This window comes from Solenopsis invicta, chromosome 11, assembly GCF_016802725.1.
Source record: "Solenopsis invicta isolate M01_SB chromosome 11, UNIL_Sinv_3.0, whole genome shotgun sequence".
NCBI classification, from domain to species: domain Eukaryota; kingdom Metazoa; phylum Arthropoda; class Insecta; order Hymenoptera; family Formicidae; genus Solenopsis; species Solenopsis invicta.
Genome location: NC_052674.1, coordinates 17109993 through 17136219, shown reverse-complemented (window position 1 = coordinate 17136219; position 26227 = coordinate 17109993). Strand labels below are relative to the sequence as shown.

Genomic DNA, 26227 nt, shown 5'->3' with positions numbered 1-26227 from the left:
AATCATCTCACCCGTTATAGTCGACCTCCGGAGCAAAAGTGGGAAGTGGTACCGACACACACACATTCAAGATCTGAAGCCGGCCCCCACTCCACGAGCCGACGGTGACACCGACACCGAGGATGAAAACAATGCGGCCGAAGATGACAACACCGATCTGGGGGAAGGACGTCCGCCCGAATTTGAACGTAACGGCCCAGGCATCGCAGAGCTCACTTTGACACGAGCCATGGCAAGCGACGCAGCATCCGACAATATTCTGAGCATCATCCGGGACTTCTTGGGCGAACCCGTGGCCGAGTACGACCCGAAGCGACCCGGCATGGACGAAGCCGGACCAAGCCAGTCACGGCCAGCCTCCGGAACTGGACCCAGCCAGTCCACCGAGCCGAGAGAACGGCTGCGGAAACCAGCCGCTATAGCCGGTGTCAGACGGGGCCAGCTACGACAGCCGTCCGACCGCCAGACGCAGACCAAGATCTCTTGGCTCACAACGACACCACCGCCGCCGATAGCGACACGGCCGGAAAAACCGCAGCCGTCCCTCAACTCGATCCGACTGATGGGGCCGCTGCCGCCACCACCTGTGCCAGTGGAAGTCGCACCGGGTATCACGGTAGAGGTACCGTACTTCGCCATCCACTCCGGCCGCGAATACAAGGCCAGACTCGGAGCTCGACGGTGGCACCTACGCTTCGACCGTGCCGGACGACTCCGATCATGTCGAGAGAAGTCCTACGACACTCCCCGCACACCGGGAAAATAAATAGTATGCCTCTAATTTCAGGCATTCTTAGGAAGGGGGTGGTGTAACAAACCGCCTCCGCGCGACCCCCCCGACGGACCGGTCATCGTCCGCAAAACGCCGGCCGAACATCCGCCGAGTGTCAAACGAGGCGCTACGCGCCGATAAACGACTTCAAACGCGCCAATGCGAGCAGCGAGGCATCCGCGCGTCGCGGTGACCGCGCCGCGCACCGGCCCCAAACCGGCACGCGCTAGCGACGTGCTCACTCGCCTCCGTCCGCCCACCACGCAACCGATCTCGAGCGGCGGGGACGCTGGCTCCGACACGAACCGAACCGCCACCGAACGTTCCCGACGTCTCGAGATGCGGGTATAAAAGCGCCGGAGCAGCGAGATGTTGCGCTTCTTCTCCGCCGACTGCTCGGACCGCTACTCCGCCGACTAGTCTCCGAAGAAGTCTCCCGAGGTAGTCCTGGGGTCAAGTGTCTTGGCCTCTGTCGAGCGTTCTCGACGGCTACCACTCTCGTACCCGTCTCTCCTCGCCGAAGCTGGGCTCAAGCGTCTTGGGCTCAGGCAAGCGTACTTGCCCGACCGGCTTTCCTCGACACCGATCCGATCCTACCGCGGCGGCTACAGAAAAACGGGGTAAAGCGTCTTTGCCTCCGTCGAGCGTACTCGACGTAGCCGTCGCATCCTGCCTGCGAGCGAGATCGCAACATAACAGCTGCGGATTTAAAGGGACGCTCGGCCGAGCGCCGCCCCGCGCCCCGCTACCGTGCTGACGACCGCGAAAAGCCGAGCACGCGACCTCGCAAGGCCGAAAAACACGAGGCCGCCGGCGCGCCGAAAAGAACGCCGACCGCGTAAACAACGCACCTGCCGTGTGAATAAACGGCAACCGCGCCGACGACGTTCCCCGCGCCGAAACCGTTGCCCGACGGTATTCTCGATCGCCGCGATCAAGATCGCCGTCACCCCGCGCGCGATACGGCCGACGACGTATCGGCGGTGACGCACCCTCTGTAAATACTAGCTTTAAGACAATTGTATTCGTCCCTTCACTCAATAAAACTTGTACATATTTTACACGTTCAAACACACGAGTCTAATTCTCTCTTAACCCGAATCGTGTCCTGGAATTCCCGACGAGCTACGTCCGTGCGCGATATCTATCCAAGAAAAACGGGTTGTTACAAACTAAATTCAAATTAATGTTTAAAATGCGATATTACTGATATTAAATTAAATTTTCTATTTTAAAAATTTGCATACTATATCAATATCATCAAAATAAATAAACATAAATAAAAACACTCATTAAAAAAAAATATTACCCACCTACGGGAGCGAACCTGGATCTTATGATTGTGAAGTAAGCACCTAATTCACGGAGCCAACTGCACTGGTTGGAAAGAGAGTTACCGGGAAGGTTCATATGGCGCACCGCAGTATGGCCAATTTTTACAAATTTATTACTCCAAAACTAAGACCTATTCAATCAAAAGAAAGACGTAAACTTTTTTTTCATCTCTAGAATAATTAAGGTAAAAAATTGAGGTCAAAATCCCAGGATGAGTCACCGTGTCCTCCCCTTGTTAGAGATCAAAATATCTCGAAAAGAACGCATTTAAAAAAAAATGTTGAAAATAAAAGTTGTAGGATTCAAAGGTTATAAAATGAGCTACTGTGACTTTGGTTCGGGATCCACCTTGAGCCCAATAAGGCTCATGTTGATTTTGTTTCGCTGGAAACGCCTATGTCTTATTACAGATTCGTATGCTACTGAAAAAGGAAATTGGATAGTGGATTATAAACCATTTCATTTATCATTGCTATTACGTCATTCTATCAATCGAATGATCTGCTAATCTTGCTCTTATTGGTTAAATCGTTTTTTGATCACAAAATGTGTTTCAAAATAAAAACTTGAAGTACTTCGTGTCTGTTGGAGGTACCAAAAATTATCAAGAACAAACTTTCCTTACTTTTTTCAATAAAATAGGAATCTATAATAAAATACATTAATATATTACAGTTTTTATTTAAAAAATATCAGCCTGGACCCATAGTAGATATCAAAATAAAGGGGAGTTCTCGAAATCTGCCTCTACAATTTTAATAAAATTTGATGGCTGTGTGGTATTCACTCACACCTTTACAGTAGTAAAGCCGTTCGTTGCAAAACTTAGGCATTCTTGAGAAAATGACAATTAAATATTTCCAGCATCTATTAGTACCGTTACAGAAGAACGATTGTCGGATAAGCGGCGTGGCGTGAAGTGTTGAAACGTCGACTGGTATGCTTGGAATCCCAGGTCCGATCCCCGCGGATAAAAAGTTTTTTTTTATTTAAATGTTATATTTTTTAATTGTTATACATAATTGTTAAACTGCTTTTAATTAATATAAAATTTATTTAATATAAAATGTTATTTTAAAAAAGTCAAAGAATTTAAAATTGCTCTTATATTATTAATTAAATTAAAATTTCTTATAAACACAAAAATATATATTTGCAATAAAAATTTACAATGACTGTTTTAAAAACGTCAAAATATGTATTTACTTATGGAATCATTTATTTACTAATCTGCTGTTATGTAGTGGCACTAATATGTCAATACATAGTAGCCGACATGTGTCATAAGACATTTTTATTTTCGAGCATTTCAAACTTCTTCAAAGTATATTTAACATTTATTTATACATACTCCCTCATTTCTTTTAACATACTATCATACAAATGTATATACACTTGAGAATTTCTTTGATTATTTAATTTTTTATTCCTATACATTTCGAATTATGCAGGGTTATGTAAGTTAATACATTTTGTTAACTAAATCAAATTAAAATTAATTGTTTACAAAATTAATTTAATTATGTTAAAAGTTGCACAAACAAAAATTAAACTCAATTAAAAGTTACGTTAAGATTAAATTAAGTTAAATTGAAATTTAATTTTAAAAAACATTATTTATATTAAATTAGAAATTCGTAAATTTTAAAGTTAAATTACTCATTATATAATAAGAATCATAAAACAAATTTAATATTTTATTTGTAAATTAAGTTTATGTAAAATTACAAAGAAATATTTTTTATGTGGGAATATATGTTTTCTTTTACATAGATAAATGATTAACATAAAAAAAAAGAGTTAATAAATTAAAATGTGTTTCAAAAATAACTATTTAAATTAATCAGATAAAAATCAAATAAGGTGGAAAATTTGGTAATACTAATTTGGTTTAGTAAACAAAATTTGAATAAGATATTAAATAAAAAATTTTCTTTCATACAATTTACAATTTCACAGATCAAATTTACACATTAATATTACAAAAATTTTCAACTAAATTCTTTTATTGCGTCAATCAATATATTTGTTTGTCCAGAAAAATTTAGGTAATTAAATCAAATTTAATTTTATTCAACCACATAAAATTCTCAATGTAATGTTCACTTTGGTGACATGGAGATTCATTATATCATCGGCTGATTCAATTCTCTCTGCACATATAAGTCCGGATTTAAATTTTACTAATGTAATTTTTTTTAATTTATTTACATCACTACGATAATTAGTCATTTAATAAATTAGTATTTAACCCTAACTGCATTTATTTTACTGCAATTGAAGAAAAAACTTTTCAACTTTTGATAAAAAAAACGCGAAGACTTAATAATGCATGAACAATCAACATATTATAACATTGCTCAAACCTTGGTCAAGATATTTCACAAAATAAATTTCTATATAGTTTTTAGCGATAAGAAAAGAAGTCAAAATGTTTGTAAGAATCAAAATTATTAATTGATTAGCAATTTAATTTTGTAATATTACATTTCTGGATTCTTCTTAAAAGCTATGCTTTAAGTTTGGCAGGTATTGGGCGTGTAGTTTGAGAAATCTTGTAAATATTTCTAAATTTACCTAGAAAATTATTGAAACTAAGACTTGCTTTCGACCAATATGCCGGTTTTCGTTATTTAAATTGTTAAAAATAAAAATTGTGATGTAATTCAATTTTTTCTTTCTAAAATGACAAATATTTGATTATGCGCTGGGAACTTACTGTAATTTTTATTGAACAAAATAATGAAATAATAAAATTCTTAAAAATAATGAAAATTATATTTTATTAAAGGTTACTAAAAATGTTTAATAAAAGGTTACTAAAAAAATCTAAAATCTTTTTGAAATATTGCTGATCATAATCCTCTACATATAATAAATTTAAATATTATTTCTGAAGCATTTTACATTCAAAGTATTTCAGAAATAATTAAATTTATTAATCCTTTAGAGTCTGATTTATTTTTCGTTTAATTGTATTATATCTGAAGTCATGTTTTATATAAATGTGGATGCTAATACCAAGAAATGTTGTGACCATATGTAAACAAATATTTCCATGGTGTGCATTCTAAGACTGGTAAATTCGTATATAATGGAAAAACGGGATCTATTTGTAACATTAGACGCACTTAATACATGGATGGAACACATATGTATCGATAGACGCCAAAGGATTAAAGAAGGGGATAATATAGCACCCATTTTCATTTTATTAAATAACTTTGTCAATAATCAATATTTTATATTGAAACTTGAATTGTATTCGGTGTTTAACACAAGGTGTTTATTAGATTCAAGACTCAAAGTAATAAAATATTTATTACTTAGGACGTGATTTATAAAAATGTAATGCACTGTATAATTGGTAAAAGAGAAAAAAATTGTGGTAATATGGCTAGCTCAAAAATAAATTTAAAAAATTTATTTTTTTAAAACATAATATTTTGTTAAAATAAACCGTTAAAATGCCTACAATATAATACCGTGAAGTTCCAAAACAAATAAATGCTGACTCTTTCTTGTTTATAAGATTGCAGACATCTAATGCCTACAATGCATAATAATGTAACAAAAACAAATAAATGCTGACTTTCTTTATAATATCACAGCCATAGTGCCTATAATGTATTATAATACTGTGGAGTTTTAAGTCAAATAATTATTGACTGTGATTATAAGATCACGAAGTGTCAAAGACAAACGAATATGAGCACATACGAACCAACACGCACAAATAAGCAGACAGGCCTGTATTATTAGGTTAGAACATGATAGAAAGTAGGGACTCTGCCCGAAATAAAATATCAGTCCGGTTACAGCAGAATAGGTAAAAGAATAAGTTTAGAGAGGTATAATTAGCACCGCGGGCGCGAGGAAAAGAGAGAGAAATGCGTATAAAACAGAGTAGAGTAGGAACAAAGATAGGCTAATATGGAATGGAACGAGGTATGGATGGATGCGTCGGTTAATGATAAAGATTATAAACCAAGTCTCTTCATAGCTTTTTATAAGCTGAAGTAATAAATATCTATCTATGTAATCTTTACCGTTTAACATCTTCTGCATTGATGATAACAAACAGAGAGACATTGTTAACTTTATTTACATGTTTTAAAGGTAACGATATTCTGAAGGAAAATAGAAAAGTCAAAATAGTATCAATAACGTCAAATTGATCAAAATAATATCAATAACGTTAAATTAATTAAATTTATTATTTTTTAGTCAAATCGTAATAAAAATGTAATGTAAATTTGATCAATTTGACATTAAATTGATATTATTTTTGACTTTTCTGTTCTCCTTGGATTTCTAATGTTAATGTAAATAAATGTCATCTTATCAATCGTCACATTTATTCCATCTCTGCATATTTTACGTCACACTTCAGTAAACGCTGCTTTTTAAAAACAAAAAATATTTAATCATTAAACCTTTAATTGTAGCTGTTTTTCTTAACAAGTTGGTGCAACCTTTCACTGCACAAGTACTCATTCATTAAAAAAAAGTGTATGTCACTGTCAAATATCCACGCTTTTTGATAATAACAATTCACGTATCACGCTTTCAGCAGCGGACAGCCATATGTTATCAAGTTAAAGCATTTGTGCAACACGCGCGTGTCTTCGAATCGAAGCGCCCCGAAAAGTATCAAGTCTGCACAAATATGACGTAATCAAGATGCAAGATACGTTGCGCAGTAGCGGCGATGCTGGAGTCGTCTGTAAACGCGGCAACAAATCTTTTTATTGGAGACACGGACTGAAAAATCCTCTTACAGAATAAAACTACAGACAATAAGTGTGATAACTACAATTTGATATAAAAAACAAAAAGAAAAATTATAAAAATATAGTTGTTAGTTAACATTTGCTACGCATAGAAATTTGAGACTTTGTACGTGTAAAATAAGCATGGACCGGCCTCGGAATTACAACAAAGAACAATACTGTACTTTTGGAATGAGTCTAGAAACTTTAATATAAGAGAAACTCTGCATTGGGAATTTTATGTGTAAATTGGCCTGCAGAAGCAGTTTAAATAGTAATAGAACAGTAATTATATAACACAGTAGTTGAAGGATCTTGCATAAGATGGCGCTAAAGTCAAAGAACAAGGACAGATGAATGCGTTTGACAAAGAGCGCTAGCCTATTCCCTTTACTCTTCATCCCGGGCACGACCATGAGTCGCTTGACTTTCTATCGAAGAAAAATCTGCAGTACTGATATCGAGTGAGTTCCACCGTCACTCCAGCATCGCCTTAATATTCGGAACAGGGAAGATCATACCTTTGTCTTTCGATCACAGGTTAGACTGCATAAAGACATCATGAAGAAACAATGTGTATCGTCTCTGCACCTGAGTACACTTTATCCTTGTTTAACATTCGATAAACAAAAAGATAAATTAATAAATATTATATTTTGCCAACAAATATGAGCCAAATACAGGTAATCGCGTATATAAAAAATATATGTATTTAATAGCACTTTTTTCTAGTGAATATAATTTCGTGAAACTTGTTATCCAGAGTTTTTGAAGTCGCTGAGAATGAATCCAACGTGAAAAATATTAAGGTCAGTCAAATAAAAACCAAACAGACTGTATAATGAGCATGGCGCGGACGTTGGTAACCCTTTTTCGTGTGTTTATGGACGTGCTCTCTATTGGGAATTAGAGAAAAACGGCGCAACTGCTGTATCATTTTTTTGTTAGACGTGCTCGAAGTGAAGTCAGCGCGTCATGTGTGCGTCCAACATCACTATGGAGGCCAAGAAAAAAAAAACAGCAAAGTGTAGTGCGGTTTTTGACGGCGGAAGAGGTATCAGGAAGGGCAATTCATGCCCCAATGTCTGCTGAATATGACGAACACAGTATGTCACGTCTAACAAACAAATGATACAGCGGTGAACATTCGCGCCGTTTTCCCTAATTCGCAATAGTGGGCATGTCCATAAACATACGGAAAAGGGTTACCAACGTCCACGCCATGTTCGTTCTACAGTCTGTTCGGTTTTTATTTGATTGACTCTAATATAAAATTTAAAATGATGAATCCAATATGGCAAACGAAATTTTCAAAATCAACTAAAATTCGCTTGAAACATGTTACTCGCAAGTTTTGGAGGTTGCTAATTAGAAATCCAATGCCCAAGGTTCACAATTAAAAATAGTGAATCTAATATGGTGGACAAAATTTTCAAAATCAACCAAATTTGCTTAAAACTTTAAAAATTACATTTGCCACCATATTACATCTGGCATTTCAAAATTTTTGACATCAAATTCGTAATCAGAAATCTTGAAAACACCTGAATAAAAAGTTTCAAGTAAATCCGGTTGATTTTGATAACTCTGTCGCCATATTAAAGTTACCGTTTAAATTTTTGACATTAGATTCGTAATCAGAGACTTCAAAAACCCCTAAATAGCAAATTTTAAGCAAATCCAGTCGATTTTGATAATTTTATCCGTCATATTGTATCCATTATTTTAAATTTTAAATTTTTGACATCGGATTCGTAATCAGCGACTTCAAAAATCCCTAGATAATGGTTTTAAAGTATAGATTATTATGCAAACTTTTATGCAAATTTTAATCTCCAAAAACGACTACTTTTCAGTATACATTTATTAATAACAAATTATTTATTTAAAATAATTCTAAAACTTTTGTTATTAGAGAAAACCTTTAGCAATGCAACAATACCAAACATATTATGTGAAACAATTGATTCATTGATAAAATAAAACTTGGGTGGTAGGTGTAGCTCCCAGAGCTACACCGTGACGTAAAGGTGAAACAAATTACATTAGACGTTTTCGGTCGGATTTGAACCATCTTCAGTAATAATCTTCATCAACAAAATTATTACATTGCAGTATAATCGATAAAATGTTTATGTTGAGTTAATAGTCATAGAGATTCATAATATAATTGGTTCAAAGTGTCAAATTAAATATAATTATTATAGCGTGTGAATGTGAGTAAAAAATTGTAATTTATTTGTTTGTCAAATCCAAAGTAGATAAATTATTATGACTAGTATAATGTGATCAAAAACTGGAATAGGTTAGTTCTGTTATACTATGATGTTAAATAATCACATAACTTACATTATAAGACTGCAAGATAGAAATTTATCTGAACTGTACAGAGACATGACTTATTCTGAGTGATCGGTTCAAGTTAAATACATAGCTGACAATAATAATATTGAAAATAATTAAAAGGTAGATATCTCTAATGTTCCTGAACGCAGCTCTCAATCGATTTATTGATGAAATATTTCGATATAAAAATTTTGATAGTAACCATACTACGAAATCGCTTAGGTATCTACATGTCAAAAATGCTACGCTATTAAATAATTTTATATAACGTGAAATATTAATAACTGAATAAAAAGTTAAATATTTAAGAAAAACACTCAAATACATACAGGGATTGTTAATAAATGTCCCCATTTTTTACCATAAGAGCACGCATTTGTAATTTCTAATATAATATGTTAGAAATACGTATCCGTCGGTAAATCATGCTCCTATGGTAAAAAATGGGGACATTCATTAATAATCACACTGTATATTTGCGATAATACGCTCTCAAATTTAAAAAGAATAAAGAAATATGTGTAATTAAATGTCAAAGTGTACTTTGTCAAATTCCAAATACTCAAAAATAAAAATGCCTTATAATTGTCGACGGTTGTGTATTAACATATTGATGCCATTAAAGAACAACAGGCACTAAACGAATAATTCCATAAGCAATCATTAAAATTCGTTACCAAATAACGGAGATAATAAGGATAGTAAATGTCGTAATGTCCACAGCAGCCATTATTACTCTCTTTCCTTTACATTAAGAGAATTATACGTATTTAAAAAAGTTATAATAAAAATTGTGTACAATTAGTGTCTTTATTGTACGTTTTCATTTATTATTTAAAATTTAATTTATATAATAATTGAAAATATAATTTTTTAAATACTTAATAAGAAAAATGCATAATATAACATATATAAAACAATAAAATTTTAAAACTTTTTTACAATTTTCGAGATAAGGGAGGAATCGTAGAGATGCTTATAAGCATCAAAATTATTAAATTAGTTAGCAATTTAATTTTCGTAATATTACATTTCTGATTCTACAGTAAAATTTTAAAGTTCAGCAAACATGCAGTGCACATTTTGGGGAAATTTATAAATGTAAATTCACCTAAGTAATTTATTTATTATTATTATTAGTATTATTATTATTATTATTATTATTATTATTGAGTATCAAGATCTGCTTTCAACCGGTATAGCCATTCTCTTAATTTAAATAAAATTTTATTTGCATATATTCTTAAACTGCTTCTTCTATTTTTAATAAACTTAGCACACGCCATAAGCGGATTTAGAAAATTTTTACTTATTCAATCAGCGAAAGCAGCATGCTACAATTGCCGAATTTAGAAAATTGTTGTTTGTTCAGTTGGCGAAAACAACAAAGCAAATTTTTTGCTTGACTATGTTAACCAGCAGAAAATTTACCCAAATTAAAAAAAAAATCCAAATTAAAAATTTACTACAAGTGATAGAAACATTTATATTACAACATTTCATATTACAGATTTTAAAAATTTCTGTTGCAATATTTCATATGACATTTTACAAAAATCCTTTCAAAAGTGTTACATATGAAATGTAAAAGGTTGAAACATTTCTGAAAGCTCTCTGTAACAATAGATAGTACTTTTTTTAAATAAAAAAAGGCGCTAAGTATATGTGCTCCTTAATACTAAAACTATAGTATTAAGGAGTAAGTACTAAAAAACTCAAGTAGTAATAACTCTAATACTTAACAAAAAAATAATAATATCACAAAATTGTGTAATTTAACTTAACTAAATACAGGTATGTACAAAAAAAGTATATCTTTAAATTACACTAAAGAGAAAAAGAATGTATATTTCCACAAATTATAATTGTTATATAAATATTTTTTTTAAAAAGTAAATCAGTATATATTTTATTCCCATTTAAAAGTCTTTCTATTTCAATATAAATAATATATTTTAACAAAATATAAAATTTTTACCATACAGAATTAAAGTAACAATATAAAATAAAAAAAATTGTAATGTAAAACAATTTGACGCTGCTAGACCTCTAATATAGTATAATAAGTAACGTTCATTTGTATACAGAGAAATTTGTATACATTGAGAAATAATTTCATTATTATTTATAACTTGATTTCCTTACTTGGTTTAGCGTTTTTTTATATAAAATTTTTTTATTTGAATTAAATGTTTTTATTTTATACTTTTATACTTTTTAACTCTTTATGATTAAATTTTATATTCAATTAAAACATATCATTTGGATTAGAATAAAAAGACATAAATGGGAATGCAAAGATACACACACTTGATGTATTTTTTAAAAGTGGTTGTACAACAGTTATATTTCGAGAAAATATGTAGTATATGTAGGTGTATTTTCATTGTTGATGTGCGTTGTAACTTTCATACATAATTATTTGTGTCGCAATCGTTAGGTAGAAGACAACACAAGTCAAAAATTTCAAGAACAGGGAGCAAGCAAAATGTTTCTCGAAATCTGTGATTAGTTTTACGGAGTCGCACAATTGTCTAAGATTAACTACCCCCTCGCGAATCCGGTCCAGTCCCGAATACTAGCTGTCCAAAATTTGCATTAGCATCTTATTTCATTAAGTCGAATCGATGATCGATATCGATTCGGTCAGATATTATATTAATATTCATCCTGTAAATATTCTGTAGTTCATACTCTGTAAATAAAGAAGTAGTTTTCTTTAATTATCCTTTCCATAAAAAAGCATAGACCATTTACAACATTCTCTTTCTAATTAGTGCAAATTAAAGATATTACAGTTTTCTTTTAATACATATTACTTGAGTTAAATTCCACAATTTTGTGATATTATTTATTTCAAAAGAATTAAAGATAATAGTACTTAAATTTTTTGGTACAACAGTATTTTCATTACGAAACACACACTTGTCGCCTTCTTTTCAGCTAAACGCATATATTAAAGAATAAATATACAAATTATATTTTTAAAAAATTGACTTTTTAAATTATAAAATCAGTTAAAGATGTTTCAATATTATTTCTAATCCTCCGAGGTCCAACTGAAACTTTGCAGGCACGAGCATATTTTCAATTTTGAATTATTCGTTACACAATAAAAAAAAAGATTTGCTTTCCTCCTTCCCTCTCCCTAAAGAAGTTGATAGTAAGAACTTATCAGTTAAAAAACACCGTATTTTGTTAATTGTGTTTTGTACGGCGATAAGTTATATTTAAGCGCATGCCACCAATGAATCAAGATGATCAAGATGGACTGACAAAATAATATTTGGTGCAAGTAAATGAATCGTGTTTTTTGATACTTTTAGCCTTAATTTCGATATATAATATAAGTAAAAAATTATTATTATTATTATTATTATTTATTATTATTATTATTATTATAAATATAGATATTCAGAACAAAGTCATATATTGAGATAACAGAACACTCTGCAGCAAAAACTTTATTTTCTCAGAAATGTGATAAAATAAGATAAAAACCATTTAAATGAGCAATTTTATTATGAAATACTGATTTCTTTTGCAGAAAGTAATTTTTTTTTTTAACAAAGGTATATAAAAGAAACGCTCGTATTAATGTTAAAAACATGAATTTAAAAGATAGATCAAAATGAGCTCAATTGTTCTGGATGTCAATTAAACATTTAATATGATAATGAGCATAAACGCAGTACAATATGATACGTTTCGGCTATACTTAGCCTTCCTCAGCCAACATAAATAATTTAAATAAACATGTTAAAAAATTTCCTTTTACAAATGGCGAACGGAAAACAAAAAAAATACGAAAAATGTAGCCGCTCAATATGCATTTCTACGAATGTTACATCGTTGCTCACGTAATGTTGTTATGGATGCAGGATCGGTGACACATCCCGACAATGCCTTTCTTTGTGTAACACAGATTCACTAATCCGTTCCTTCATTTATTGACCAGAGTGAGAAAACATATGAACAATATAAAGCTCGATACTTCGAGACATTGATTACCGAACATCGAATAAATTATAATCACACCTTCGACTGAGAAAAAGTAAAAATTCACGACTCTGAACCAAATTTTAGAAAAAAATCAGTTTCAAAAATGATACATATTAAACAACAAACTAACCGAATTCTCTAAAGGATACAGAACTTCTACATGATACATATTTTCATTTGCTTGACTCGGTCAAAAACAAATAGAGATACAGAACACAAGCCTCGTTTACCGCTCTACTTCATTTGTGCTCGGTCTGTTACGGCAGTAAGATCGTTAACCGTTTACATTTGCTCACATATTTTTTGCTTTTCAAGATGTATTGGGTGTACCAGTTAATTCGGTTCGTTTTCAAAAGATGGTTCTAAGTGCTATAAATAGTTAGTTAACGGCGTCAGTTGATTTTTGCTGTATTGTGAAGTGTCAACATCTGTCAACCAAATATTGTTTACAAGCCTTTGAGTTTTACACAACAAGTTTAATTTTTACTGCATTGAAAATGTCAAATTTCGTTCCAAATGAGCACCAATAGCGGGAAGTTTTAATTTTCTGTTTCAATTGGAAGAAAAGTGCAGCTGAAGCGCATCAGATACTTGTGGAAGTGTGTGGTGAATCTATACCATCGGATAAATCTTGCAGAGAATGGTTTCGACAATTTAAAAATGGTAATTTTAGTGTTAAAGACAAAGAGCGTTCGAGTCAACCGAAAAAGTTTGAAGATGAAGAATTAGAAACATTACTGGAAGATTCGTGTTAAACGCAAGAAGAACTCGCAAAAACATTGAAAGTTATTCAACAAGCTATTTCAAAACGACTCAAAGTCGCGAGATACATTCAAAAGCAAGGAAATTGGGTTCCATACAAATTGAAACCGAGAGATATCAGACGATGATTTTGCATATCCAAAATGTTGCTGGAACGGTACAAAAAAAAGTCTTTTCTGCATCGAGTCATTACCGGGGACAAAAAATGGATTCACTACAACAACCCAAAATGCAAAAAATCGTATGTAAAGCTCGGCTACCCGGGAACATCAACGCCAAAGCCGAATGTTTATGGTAATGCTCTGTATTTGGAGGAATCAGAAAGGTGTGATCCACTATAAGCTGCTAAAACTTGGTCAAACTATCACAGAAGACTTCTACAGACAACAATTGATCTATTTAAAGCAAGGTATAGCCAAAAAATGTCTAGAATATGCGACTAGAGACGAGTCCATAATCTTTCACCATGACAACGCTCGACCTCATGTTGCTGTTCCGGTTAAAAATTATTTGGAAAATAGCGGATAGGAAGTTCTGGCTTACCCGCCTTATAACCCAGACCTTTCCTCTTCCGACTACCATTTGTTTCAATCGATGCAAAACGCTTTGGAATGCGCTTCACTTCAGAACAGGGTATCAAAAATTGGCTCGATTTTTTCTTGGCTTCAAAAGATGAACGCTTTTTCCGCAACGAAATCCATAAATTGCCAGAAAGATGGGAAAAAGTAGTGGCTAGCAATGGACAATACTGTGCATAAGATATTAATTCATTTTATCGTTCAAATAAATGTGTTTTTGAAGCAAAAAAATGGACCAAATTAAGTTGTACACCTACATACATCACAGCAAGTTCTCGATCTATCGTATGCGGTAGTGATTCATATTATTTTATGTACAATTTTATTTTTCCTTTTATCGCGCAGACAACTTTTGTTAATTACTGTCATCAAGTGCATATGAATCCAGTTCAGTGCCACTGTTCATCGTTTGACGAGTTCAAATTTTGACGTCCTTCTTACATTGTCAATAAATGAAAGAACGGATTAGTAAATCTGTGTTACACAAAGAAAAGCATCGCCGGGATGTGTCACCGATCCTGCATCCGTAACAACATTATGTGAGCAACGATATAACATCCGTAGAACTGCGTATTGAACGGCTACATTTTTCGTATTTCCTTCGTCTTCCGTTCGCCATTTGTAAAAGGAAATTTTTTAACATGTTTATTTAAATTATTTATGTTGACTGAAAAAGGCTAAATATAGCCGAAACGTACCATACTGTATTGCGTTTATGCTCATTATCGTATTAAATATTTAATTAACATCCAGAACAATTGAACTCATCATTCTGACCTATCTTTTAAATTCAAATTTTTTTTATTTTATATTATTCCTATATTCCTTGTTTCTTATTTTCTATAAACCAAAATTACTAATTTTTATATTACCAAATAATTATGTCTTTTCAAACACTATTTTTCCAAGTATGAACTACCTTCGACTATTTGAAGCTAAGAAGGTTCTTTGTTCATAAAAAAGTTATGATTTTTAATGCATTTACGAATTTTGTCGATTCTGTCGCAAATTCGAATACATAAAAAAAATGAAAAACATTTTTTGTTGAATCAAAAAGTCAAAATCGTATTCTGGAATGTTGAAAAAGTATACCAAAACTTTTTCAAATTTGTTAAATTCACAAACCTTTTCAAAAACACGATCACAAAGCACAAGTTAGCCTAGTTGGACTAGGAAAGTAGCAAAAAATATGTTGGACCACGGAGGATTAACATAAAATGCACAAGTGCAACGACAATAAAGAATAATTAAATGCATGGTAATTAAAGAACACCAAGCATATGTCTTACCATACTCTGCACTTCGCTCAGATTCAGTGCAGCATGTTAACAAATAATGAATAACATAAACAACTAGATGCAAAAACATATTGGCAAAAATCATTTCTTATTAATACATACCATTCTCCTTATCTTCAATCTCCTTGCGCTCTTCTTCAGCCACCAATTCATCAAGATCCTTCTTCTTTTTCTTCTTTTTCTTTGTCTTTGAAAAGTCCATATCTAAATCAAAATCATCATCCACTACCATTTCTTCGATCTGTTGCTCCACAGGTTCCTATAAAGTGAACAAGATTCGCAAAAATTTAAAATATGCTCTAATCAAATTAACCAGATAAAAAGAGAACAATGTCGTATAAATTTCTGACAATACTTTCAGCAGCTATCAATGTTCGTGATACAATGAATCAAACGAACATTAGTATAAATATATGCGATTAATAGGTCATGTTAAAATTTAGAGTATGTTAAGTAAATAAAAATATGATTTGTTAAGACGTGCAGTTTCTTTTTGGGAATTAATACCAATTTCTTTGTTCCTTAATGTGCAACAGAAACTTATCTCTTATTATAAATTGGTTCCGGATCAAGAATTTTTATGTTATTCCAATCAAAAGCATGTTTATGTTTTGTTATATATTCGATGATTACTAAATATTTTGACTCGTTCGTTCTTATATTATTTCCACGTTCTTAAATTTTAGTTCCGAGTTGTCTCTTCGTTTGTCTAACGTAAAAAGCAATATTTGCATCTTATTTTATGTATTTATAGACTACATTGTTATTCAACATACATTCAGATGTATCTTGTGTACTTTGACAAATTTGTAATTTGTTAATATATATATATATATATTAACAAATTAATATAGTCGGAGATATATATATCCGACATAAAGTTCAGATGTTTCCCTGATTATTATAGTTGCTCTTTCCGTTATATCAAGTGTTCGGTAAAGAAAGATTTTTAACCTTATAGCGTTGGATAAATGTAAACTATAAATTATTTAATAAGAACTATTTCTCTCTCCCAAATACAATTTTTAAAATATTGTAAATTAAAATATTTCTATCACATTTAAGCTACGGTCCATTTGACGCTACAAATGCTTCAAAGCATTCTTTGATTGGTCGTAAAATTCTTTGTTCCCAATAGTCAATCAAACGCCTTAAAGCATTTATAGCAAAAGAACCGCAGTCTTAATAAGAAATATAAATAAACATTTTAAGATTTAACCATTATAAGACAAATTAGAAACTTAATAACAAACTTCACAACTTTAGAATGATTTCTTCAATTGAACTTCATTTTTTATTTATAGGGAATCATAGACAAACTTAATAGATAATTACTAATAACGCGTTGAATATTGCTCAAAATACAAGCTATAATTCTCTTTTCAATAAATTACTATTATACTTTATACCTAAAGATTTTCTTATTCGTATGTAACCACCACCTTTCTTGCAAAATTCCTCAGAATTCACTTCCATTATACAACAGTTTTTATATTTAAAAAATTAATATATTAATAAATTAATGTATTAATGTAATGTTTAAAATTCAATTTTATAAATTAATTAATTTTAATTTATTTTTTAATTAAAAAAATTTTTTTCATTCAATTTTTTTCTTGTGTTTGCGATTTTTGTTTATAAGTAAATAATAACAAATATTGCTATAATTCCTAAATACATTTTATTCGGAAAATTATGTTAACACATTTCTCATCTGGTTAATCCCACTGACAACTTTAAGAAGCTATAACTTTAGTTCAAATTAATATTTTCCAACAATCTTTTTTTTTTAAATAAAAGTTTAAAATCTTAGAAATGTGACTGCATAATCGGCATTGCCGAAAAATAATTTATTGTGAAGTTATAAAGGAAAAACATTTGAAAATCCACTTTTCCTATAAAAAATTATATCTTTGCAACAAAAAAATTTTTTAAGGATTTTAACCTTTAAACACGTAAGTGAGTCTGAAAGACCTCATATGAAGTTTCGAATGCTTGCTATGTGAAGACGGAATGAGATAGAAGGTTTGGACCAAGACGTAAAAAAAGTTTGTAATCTCCTCTTTCGATTGATATGGTTGATCAACTTTTTTGGTCAACTAGAATTCGAACGGCACAGCAGCAAAGTTTTGTTAAAGTCAATGCGACTCATATAGTGTGTAAGTGAAACTTTTTTTGTGAATATTTTATATAAAAATGCTGAACAAACTACGTTCGAACAGGTTGGTTCGCGGATGTTACTTGTATATACTCTGTCTAAAGTTGGAATACTATAAAATCAGAAAAGGAGTTTTTCCGAAATATATCATAAAACATCAATTTTCAATTTTAAATCAATTTTAATCAAAAATACTTCATATTCGCCTTATTACATAAGTACATTTTTTAATAGAAATGGTGGCAATGACATTTTTTTTTTTTTTGACAGTATGAAGCTTTAAAACGCCGTATTGTAAAGTCCTTAAAAGTTTTTTGTTGTAAAGATATAATTTTTTTTTAAGTGGCTTTTTAGATGCCTAAAAATACCTCATATTCTCCATGTTATATAATTATACTTTTGAAAAGGAATGATTTTGCCAAATTTTATTTTGAAAGTTTGACTCTTTAGCTTTAAAACGCCGTATTTGAAAGTCCTTAAAAGTTTTTTTGTTGTAAAGATATGATTTTTTGAAGAAAAAGTGGATTTTTGACCAATTTCTCATTTTTGCTTAATGGTTTTTCCTTTATAACTTCACAATAAATTATTTTACAGCAATGTCGATGGTGCAGTCACATTCGTAAGATTCTGATTTCATAAAAAAAAAAATTGTAGAAAAATATTGATTGTAATCAAAGTCATAGCTTCTCAAAGTTGAAAAAGTCTCCCAGACCTGACAATGTGTTTACGTATTTGACAAGATCAGTGTGTTTAAGGGCGTTTTAATCGGGCGTCAAAATACGGCGTTTTAAAGCTAAACAGTCATACATTTAAAAAAATTGTCATTGTCATTCCTTTTAAAAAATATAATATGTAACAAGAATATGAGATATTTTTGATTAACTCAAAGTGTCTAAAATTGAAAATTGTGTTTCACGATATATTTCAAATTTTGTACAAAAGTCCTCTTCCCCACAGTATTATACAGGGTGTTCCAAAAATACGTGGAAAATCTTCGGGAGCATATCCCTCGCGTCAAAACAAGACAAAAAAATTCCCATAACCATGTATTCGCAAATGCGCTATTTCCAAGATACAGAGCGCCGAAGGTAAAACATAAGAAAAAAAGGCCACTCAGACAATGGCTGCGTTCAGCAGAACCCAACAGTTTTGCAACCGTTTTATAATTATCTGCTAAACGATCCTAAACGCACTCAATCTTTCAACATGTTTAGTCAGCAGTCGCCATGATTTTCAGCAAACTAAAAGTACGCTGAGTAATAAGCAAAACGTGATTAGTAAGTAAAATGGTGACGTCCAGTGCATTACTGTTCAAAGCACAATACACATGTAATACTATTTACAACGCTGAATTAATTTTCTAATCCATTAATGTTAACTTAATTCAATTAAAAGAATTTTATCTTACTTATATTTTATTTATATTTTTCTGTTATATGTTATACACCGTATTCCGTAAAGATTAAGTTCGGTGTATTTACGTATGTGTATTGTCAAATACGTTAGCTGACATTAAAGCGTTCAACAGAACTCAACACTTTACAACTCAGCAATAAACCGTTGAGCAGCCGCTGAATTCTGCTGAACGCAGCCAATAGCAACATGTTCGCTCACTGTGAGGTAATTTCACTCACTGTGAGGATCTCTTATTTAGTTTATGTTAATCTGTCTGGCTGTTTATTCGTATTTGTTTGAAAAATGGAACGTTACACTAACAAAGAAAACACTCCAAGAATTTTCAAACGAGTTAGGCAATCAATTTGGATATTTCAAAGATGTATCGAGAGGAGTGGTAGCCACTTTGAACATTTACTGTAAAATAATTAAATTTTTTGTACTAATTAATAATAAATAAAAATTATATCACATTTTGTGGATTTTATCTTCGACACCCTGTATCTCGGAAATAGTGCATTTGCGGATACATGGTTATGGGAGTTTTTGTCTTGTTTTGACGCGAGAAATGCCCCCAAAAATTTTCCACGTATTTTTGGAATACCCTGTATAGAATTCTAGCTTTAGACAAAGTATATGCGAGTAACATACGCAAATGGACCTGTTTTGTCCAGCTTTTTTATATAAGATAAAAAGTTACACTCACATATTATAGGGATTCCATTGATCACAACAAAACTTCGCTGTCATGTCGTTTGAACTGTAGTTGATCAAAAAAGTTGATTAACCATATCAATCAAAAGAAAAGATTTCAAACTTTTTTCACATCCTGATCACATCCAAACCTCCTATCTCATTTGTCTTCACACAACATTGAAATTTCACAGGCGGTCTCCCAAACCCCCTTGTGTTTAAAGAAATTAAAGAATAATAAAGGGATTTAATCAAAATTTTAATCAAAATGCATATTTTAAAATTGTTTAGTATTTTAAAGAGTTTACATGTTAGTGTTTCAATGGAAAAAAAAAAAGAAAACTGTTATACATTACATACAATTATATGTACAAAGAGTTTACTGTTCCTCATTTACATATTTACATGTAAATTTTTTCAAATACTGATTGGCTTTAACAAATATATGTTGATCAAAATTTCGTCCTTTAATACCTTTTAATGTGTGTTGCTATTTATAAATTATTAGTTATAATTAAAAATCACAAAAATTAATAAATATGTCAAGACATACACTTTTCCGTAATTTTAATATTAAATTGCACAAAACTTATTAATATCAAGCTAATATTATCAAACTAATTTTATTAGAAAAGTCCAATTTGCTGCTTAATGTGATGAAGCAGTCAAGATGCAACTCTGATTTACTACGTTTACACATCGTCATTAATCAGATTTAGTAACATTCGCAGTTATAAAATTGGCCAATTACTGTCATTCCCGAGGTCATTCCATTCTTCAAAGGAATACTTATAATTGGACAATTTTATAACTATCGATGCTTAAACCCAATTAATGGTGACGTGTAAACGTAGTAACTGCGCAAGAGTATAACTCTTGTATTTCTATGGTACAAACAAACAAGTACTAACAATGTTCTTTCCAATGCCGTTAATCGTTTTTCGATTCTTGTAAGACGGTTTAATTCCTTCTCAAACAGCACACAATATTTACAATAAACATCTATAAATGTTTATGAAAATATTTTTATAGTATTAGACTGAATATCATCTGTTCATAATTATCATAATATTTATGATAAATATTTATCATAAATATTGTATAAATATTTATGATAAATATTGTATAAAATATTATTAAAATAGATTAAATATTTTCTACATTTATCATAATATTTATGAACTGTTGAATCTAAAAGAGAAGATCCAACCATCACAGATTTTGTCAAACTTGAAATATGTTGTAGTATATTCCTCACTATTGCACAGTATAACTGTTGTCAATGCGAATAATTTATAAGAAATTATCGTTTAAAGTTTACCTTGTACCTATTATATTGAACCAATAGAGGTCATTATTATATATAGAGGTCATTGTATTTGTTACATGCGTTTGGTGTAGAGTGATGTGCATGTTTTTACGATAAATATCCAAAAATATGCAATAATGCAAAACTAATTACTTTAGAGTAATTTAATTTTTTTTTGTTAATTTTCAATATTTTATTTTTAGATTATATTTATATCTCCTTCTATTATCTAAATTTGTATTATATTAATAAATTTTATTATTTTATTTATTTTACAAATAATTTTTTTTTTACTTCCATCTCTAGTAAAAATCTGAATTTTTTAAATATTGGTTAAAAGTATAAAAAAATTTAATTAAAAAATATTTTTGTAAAATAATTTTTTTAAAATAACGATTTATTTTATTTGATTGCATAATAAAAAAACTTATGAAAAAAATAGTTATACACAGCAGGATCTGAACTGGAAACCTCTAGCATCATACATAAAAAATAACTTTTGATTATAAATTCCAGCATTGTACACTTTACTCACTCAGCTCCGAAATTTGCTGCCAGTACTGAAAATATACAGTATATGTAACAAACTATAGATTTTCAGTACTGGCTCTGAATTTCAAAACGCAGACTATGTTTAATGTATGGTAATGACCTCTATTGCCTCACAAGGAGATGCCTGCGAAACACAGAATTAGATGAGCCTTAGTTTATAATAGAGCCTTAGTAAACATACATGATATTAAATTCTTATATTATTTTTTTATACAATGTTTATGGTGTATAGTCAATTTGTGTTTCCAATGTTTTTACGTAAATTTTCACCCACAACATTATACAGCAATGTCAGAATTGTATAATGAATAAAAATAAATAAATAAACTTGAATAAATATGCAAACTTTCTGATTATTACATTTTGTTACATGTAACAAATAATATATAACGATTAATATTTTGCTAAGAATAATAAAAATTGTTTTCAATTTATAAATATAGCTATTATTGAAAAAAAATGACACTACAAAGTTTCGAACACCTCTCTTCACGCAGCCGCCGAGGACAAAATAGAATGCGTGCACCTTAAGTCTTCTTGGCCACCGCGCTTCATGCTTTAATCTACCGCACAATAGTACTTAATGTACCGCGCGGCGAATGCCAAACTTTACATACAAATCTCTCTAAAACGAAGGCCCATGCACGCAAACGCTCTGACACTTCTTATACTCTCGACCTCCCCTTTCGAATAAACTAAAGCTCATCTAATTCCATGTTTCGCAGATTGCAGCATCTCCTTGTCAGTATAATAGGCACACAATAAACTTTAAACAATAATTTCTTGTAAACTATTGCGCATTGGTAACAGTTATATTAGAAGTGTATAGCAAATAGTAGTGTGAGAGATAAATTACAACATATTTGAAGTTTGGCAAAATCTGTGATGTTACACAAGGAGGTGTGGCATCACACCTCCCCATGTAACATCACAGATTTTGCCAAACTTCAAACATGTTGTAATTTTTCCCTCACAAAGTTGGATAAGATTGGGTCTCCTCTTGTTAAATCTTGCATGATGCTACAGTACAGAAAAATTCATCTTGTCCCATTTTTCTATACTAGATTTTCCATGCTAGATTCAATTCATGATCAATATTATTTCCTTATAAATAGTTGATTTCAAAATATTAAAAAATTGTGATAAAATTTGGTGGCCCATTTTTTTGCAGGTGAGTATAGATTTTAGAATGTTGGAAACAAATCCGTAAATGAAATTATTCTATTGCATTATTTTTTAGTTATTTTAGCTCAAAAATTTCCAAAAGTAATATTTTTGGCAACTTTAAAGTCAATTTTCTCAAATATGTGAGTGATAGAGCAATTTTATTTGCGAATTTGTTTTCACTGACAAAGAATCTACAAAAATCATCTAATCTAGTTGTAGTCTAAAAAAGTTTAAATTTGTCACACAGTGTTAGCTATAAATATTTTGTAAATATTGTATGCTGTCTGAGTTGTGACAGGGTTACGCTGAAAATGAAAAGCACTGTATCTCCATATCGTTGGCATTCAAAAAAGAATCATTTGTATTTGTTTATACTTTTTTTGTTTTCATTTATATTCGTTTTTCGATATCTTATAAAATTGCCTATGAGGGGTACATTAAAATTAAAAAATGTGTTTCCAAGCCTAACCTTTTGTAGTACAAATAAAAACAAAACAGGTAAAAGGTTACAAATGATTTTCAAATGGCATAAACAAAATTTAAAAATCTTGTATTTGGATGCTGACCATTTTTCCACTCCTCTGTACTATTTACTCTTTGATATAAATACAAAACAAGCGGTACAAACAAGTAAAAATAAAACACAAATGAACTAGAATAATCATTATTATTTATTATAAAGTTGGGCGACAAATTCACGTTGTCAAAGTTTTGTGTCCAATATATTCAAATTTCATTAATATTGGATTAATAATCAGCAAGCTTTTACTTGTTTTGTTATTGAGTTTTTATACAAGATCAGTTTCTCTATTGAAAAACGAGCGTATATTTAGAAAGGGTATTTAATGATTATAACTGGCAACAAAACACGGTGTTACAATCCACAAACAATAATTATCTGTATAAAAGAGCCAAGACAAACCAAGATCATTAAAAGTGCGTAAAAAAACCAAAGGTGAAAACAATACCCAATATATTTTTTTAATTCCAATCCTTTAAGAAATCACTTCAAAATCTCTAAATAAAACTTGACTTCACAGTTTGGCCTAAAGACACAAATTCCTGATAAATCAGATCTTAGGAATTAAAAAATGATTTTTGTTAACACATTTTCAATGATCTTAGTTTGGCTCGATTCATCTATGCAAACTATGATTGTTTTTCTTTGTGGATTGTACATGATACATCTTGTATGAGTTGTAAGAACGAAAAATTATGCAAGTGCCTGTAAGATGACAAAAGGTTATAAAACAATACAATTACATAATTGATTTTAGATATTTTTTAAACATGACCAATAGTATGTTTATATTATATTTAATTATAAAATGAATATTTACTGTTTTTTTTAATTTATCAAAAAATCTTATTAAAAAAATACAATAAAAAATAATTAAGTAGCTAATATATAAAAAAAAAGTGTTAGGATGGGGGGATGGAAAAGGAATGGCAAGAGATGATGGAAGAGGTTTTAGGTGAGAGGGGGGAGGGAGAGGTTTAAATGAAGAAACTGGAGGAGATGAGGGAGGGAAGGGGGTGGCTGAGTATAAATGAGAGTGTGGAAGGAAGAGAGGAAAATGCGGCGGAAACGGAGGTCCAGAGAATGAGTGTCGAAGTATGAATGGATGAGTGATCTTTCTCTCTCTCTCATGCGTTGTAAAGGATGCGAGAAATAAAATGTTGTAACTATGTAAGCGGAGCGAAGGTCCGCAGTGTACTCCGTAAGAAATAAAGTACATTTATATATATATATATATATATATATATATATGTTAAAATTATTCAATATAATTTCCAAAAAACGTTTTCTACCTCTTTCTTTGTATCAGGCAAAGCTGCTTCCAATTCATCTAAGTTAAATGCCTTCTTCTTTTTTTTCTTTTTTTTGCCAAAGTTTTCCAAGTCCAATGCCTCATCATCTTCAACAATTGCAGGCTCTGGTTCCTGATTCTCTTTGTCAATAATGTTTTCTGGTGCATCACCACCACTACCTCCTTCATTGAAAGCTGCATCAATATCAAAAGTAGTCTTCTTCTTCTTTTTCTTTTTCTTCAGAGTTGGATCAAATACCTAGTTATTTTTTACAAAAAGAAATGAATTAAAAAAGATTGTACTAATTAATAAACACAAAATCATAAATTAAAGTATTAACACTTAACACACATCTTGAGATTTCTGTAGTCTGCATAATTATTTTCTTTCTAATACATTGTCAGCTATAATCAGTTATAATATCCTAAACAAATCACTTACGTTTAAAAAATATTAAAAATCATTTAGCTGATACGTTAAGATATATAAAAATGCTCATTAAATCCTCAAAAAGTCTTAGGGCCAGTTTCACAACCTTCAGTTAACTTAATCGGCTGATTTTTCTATCGGAATTGACCAATCGCATTTGTCGTTAAGTAAAATTGGCCAAAAATAACCAATCACGGTTGACACTTAACCGTCAGTTAATTTAACCGGAGGTTGTGAAACTGGCCCTTAATAATTAGTATTTTAAAGTAAAAAAAAAGTGTTAAATAGATGTTATAAGTTTTTATAAAATGTTTCTTATTGTTTATTAAATAATTTTTAAAAATATATTAAATTTTTTACATGTTAATTTTTTCTACTACACAAAATTGACTTTTAAAATTTATTAAATATATTTTAAACCTATGTTGTTTAAAATTTATGTAGTACATAACCATACAAAATAATTTTTAATACATCTTTTTTAATACCTAATTATATAAATAATTTTAAAAAATATATGCAAGTCAATGAATAAATTTTGTATAATATGTATATTTTAAGTAATTGTATAATATGTATATTTTAAGTAATGAAAATTTTATTATTGACACAAATAATCCATGCTATGTAATAAGAAAAACAAAAATGTTTTAAATGTTAATAAAGATATATGTAGCTCACTTTTTGTTATAAAATTATTTTACAATTTGAAAGATTATTAGTAGGGATTTTGAGATTGAGATTATTTCTTTTGCTTTCTAAGCATTCTTACGTACAATTCCTTCTAAATGTTGAAAAGAAGCAAGACTTTAACAGAAGTTTATTTCAACAGAAAAAATTGAAGTAG

The 26227-nt window shown here is 31.0% G+C and overlaps 1 protein-coding gene across 3 annotated transcripts in view; it reads right to left on the bottom strand.

Moving 5' to 3' along the window:
• Positions 1-26227, bottom strand: part of LOC105202889 (eukaryotic translation initiation factor 2 subunit 2) — a 53862-nt gene that overhangs the window by 27392 nt on the left and 243 nt on the right. Inside the window, exons 2-4 of one of the 3 annotated variants that reach the window (XM_039454777.1) lie at positions 24952-25209; positions 15968-16124; positions 15857-15889 (exon numbers count right to left, since the gene is read on the bottom strand). In XM_039454777.1, the coding sequence (XP_039310711.1) occupies positions 15857-15889; positions 15968-16124; positions 24952-25209 (448 nt within the window). The remainder of the gene's footprint in view (positions 1-15856; positions 15890-15967; positions 16125-24951; positions 25210-26227) is intronic. The other 2 variants (XM_039454778.1, XM_039454779.1) reach the window with 2 other exon arrangements.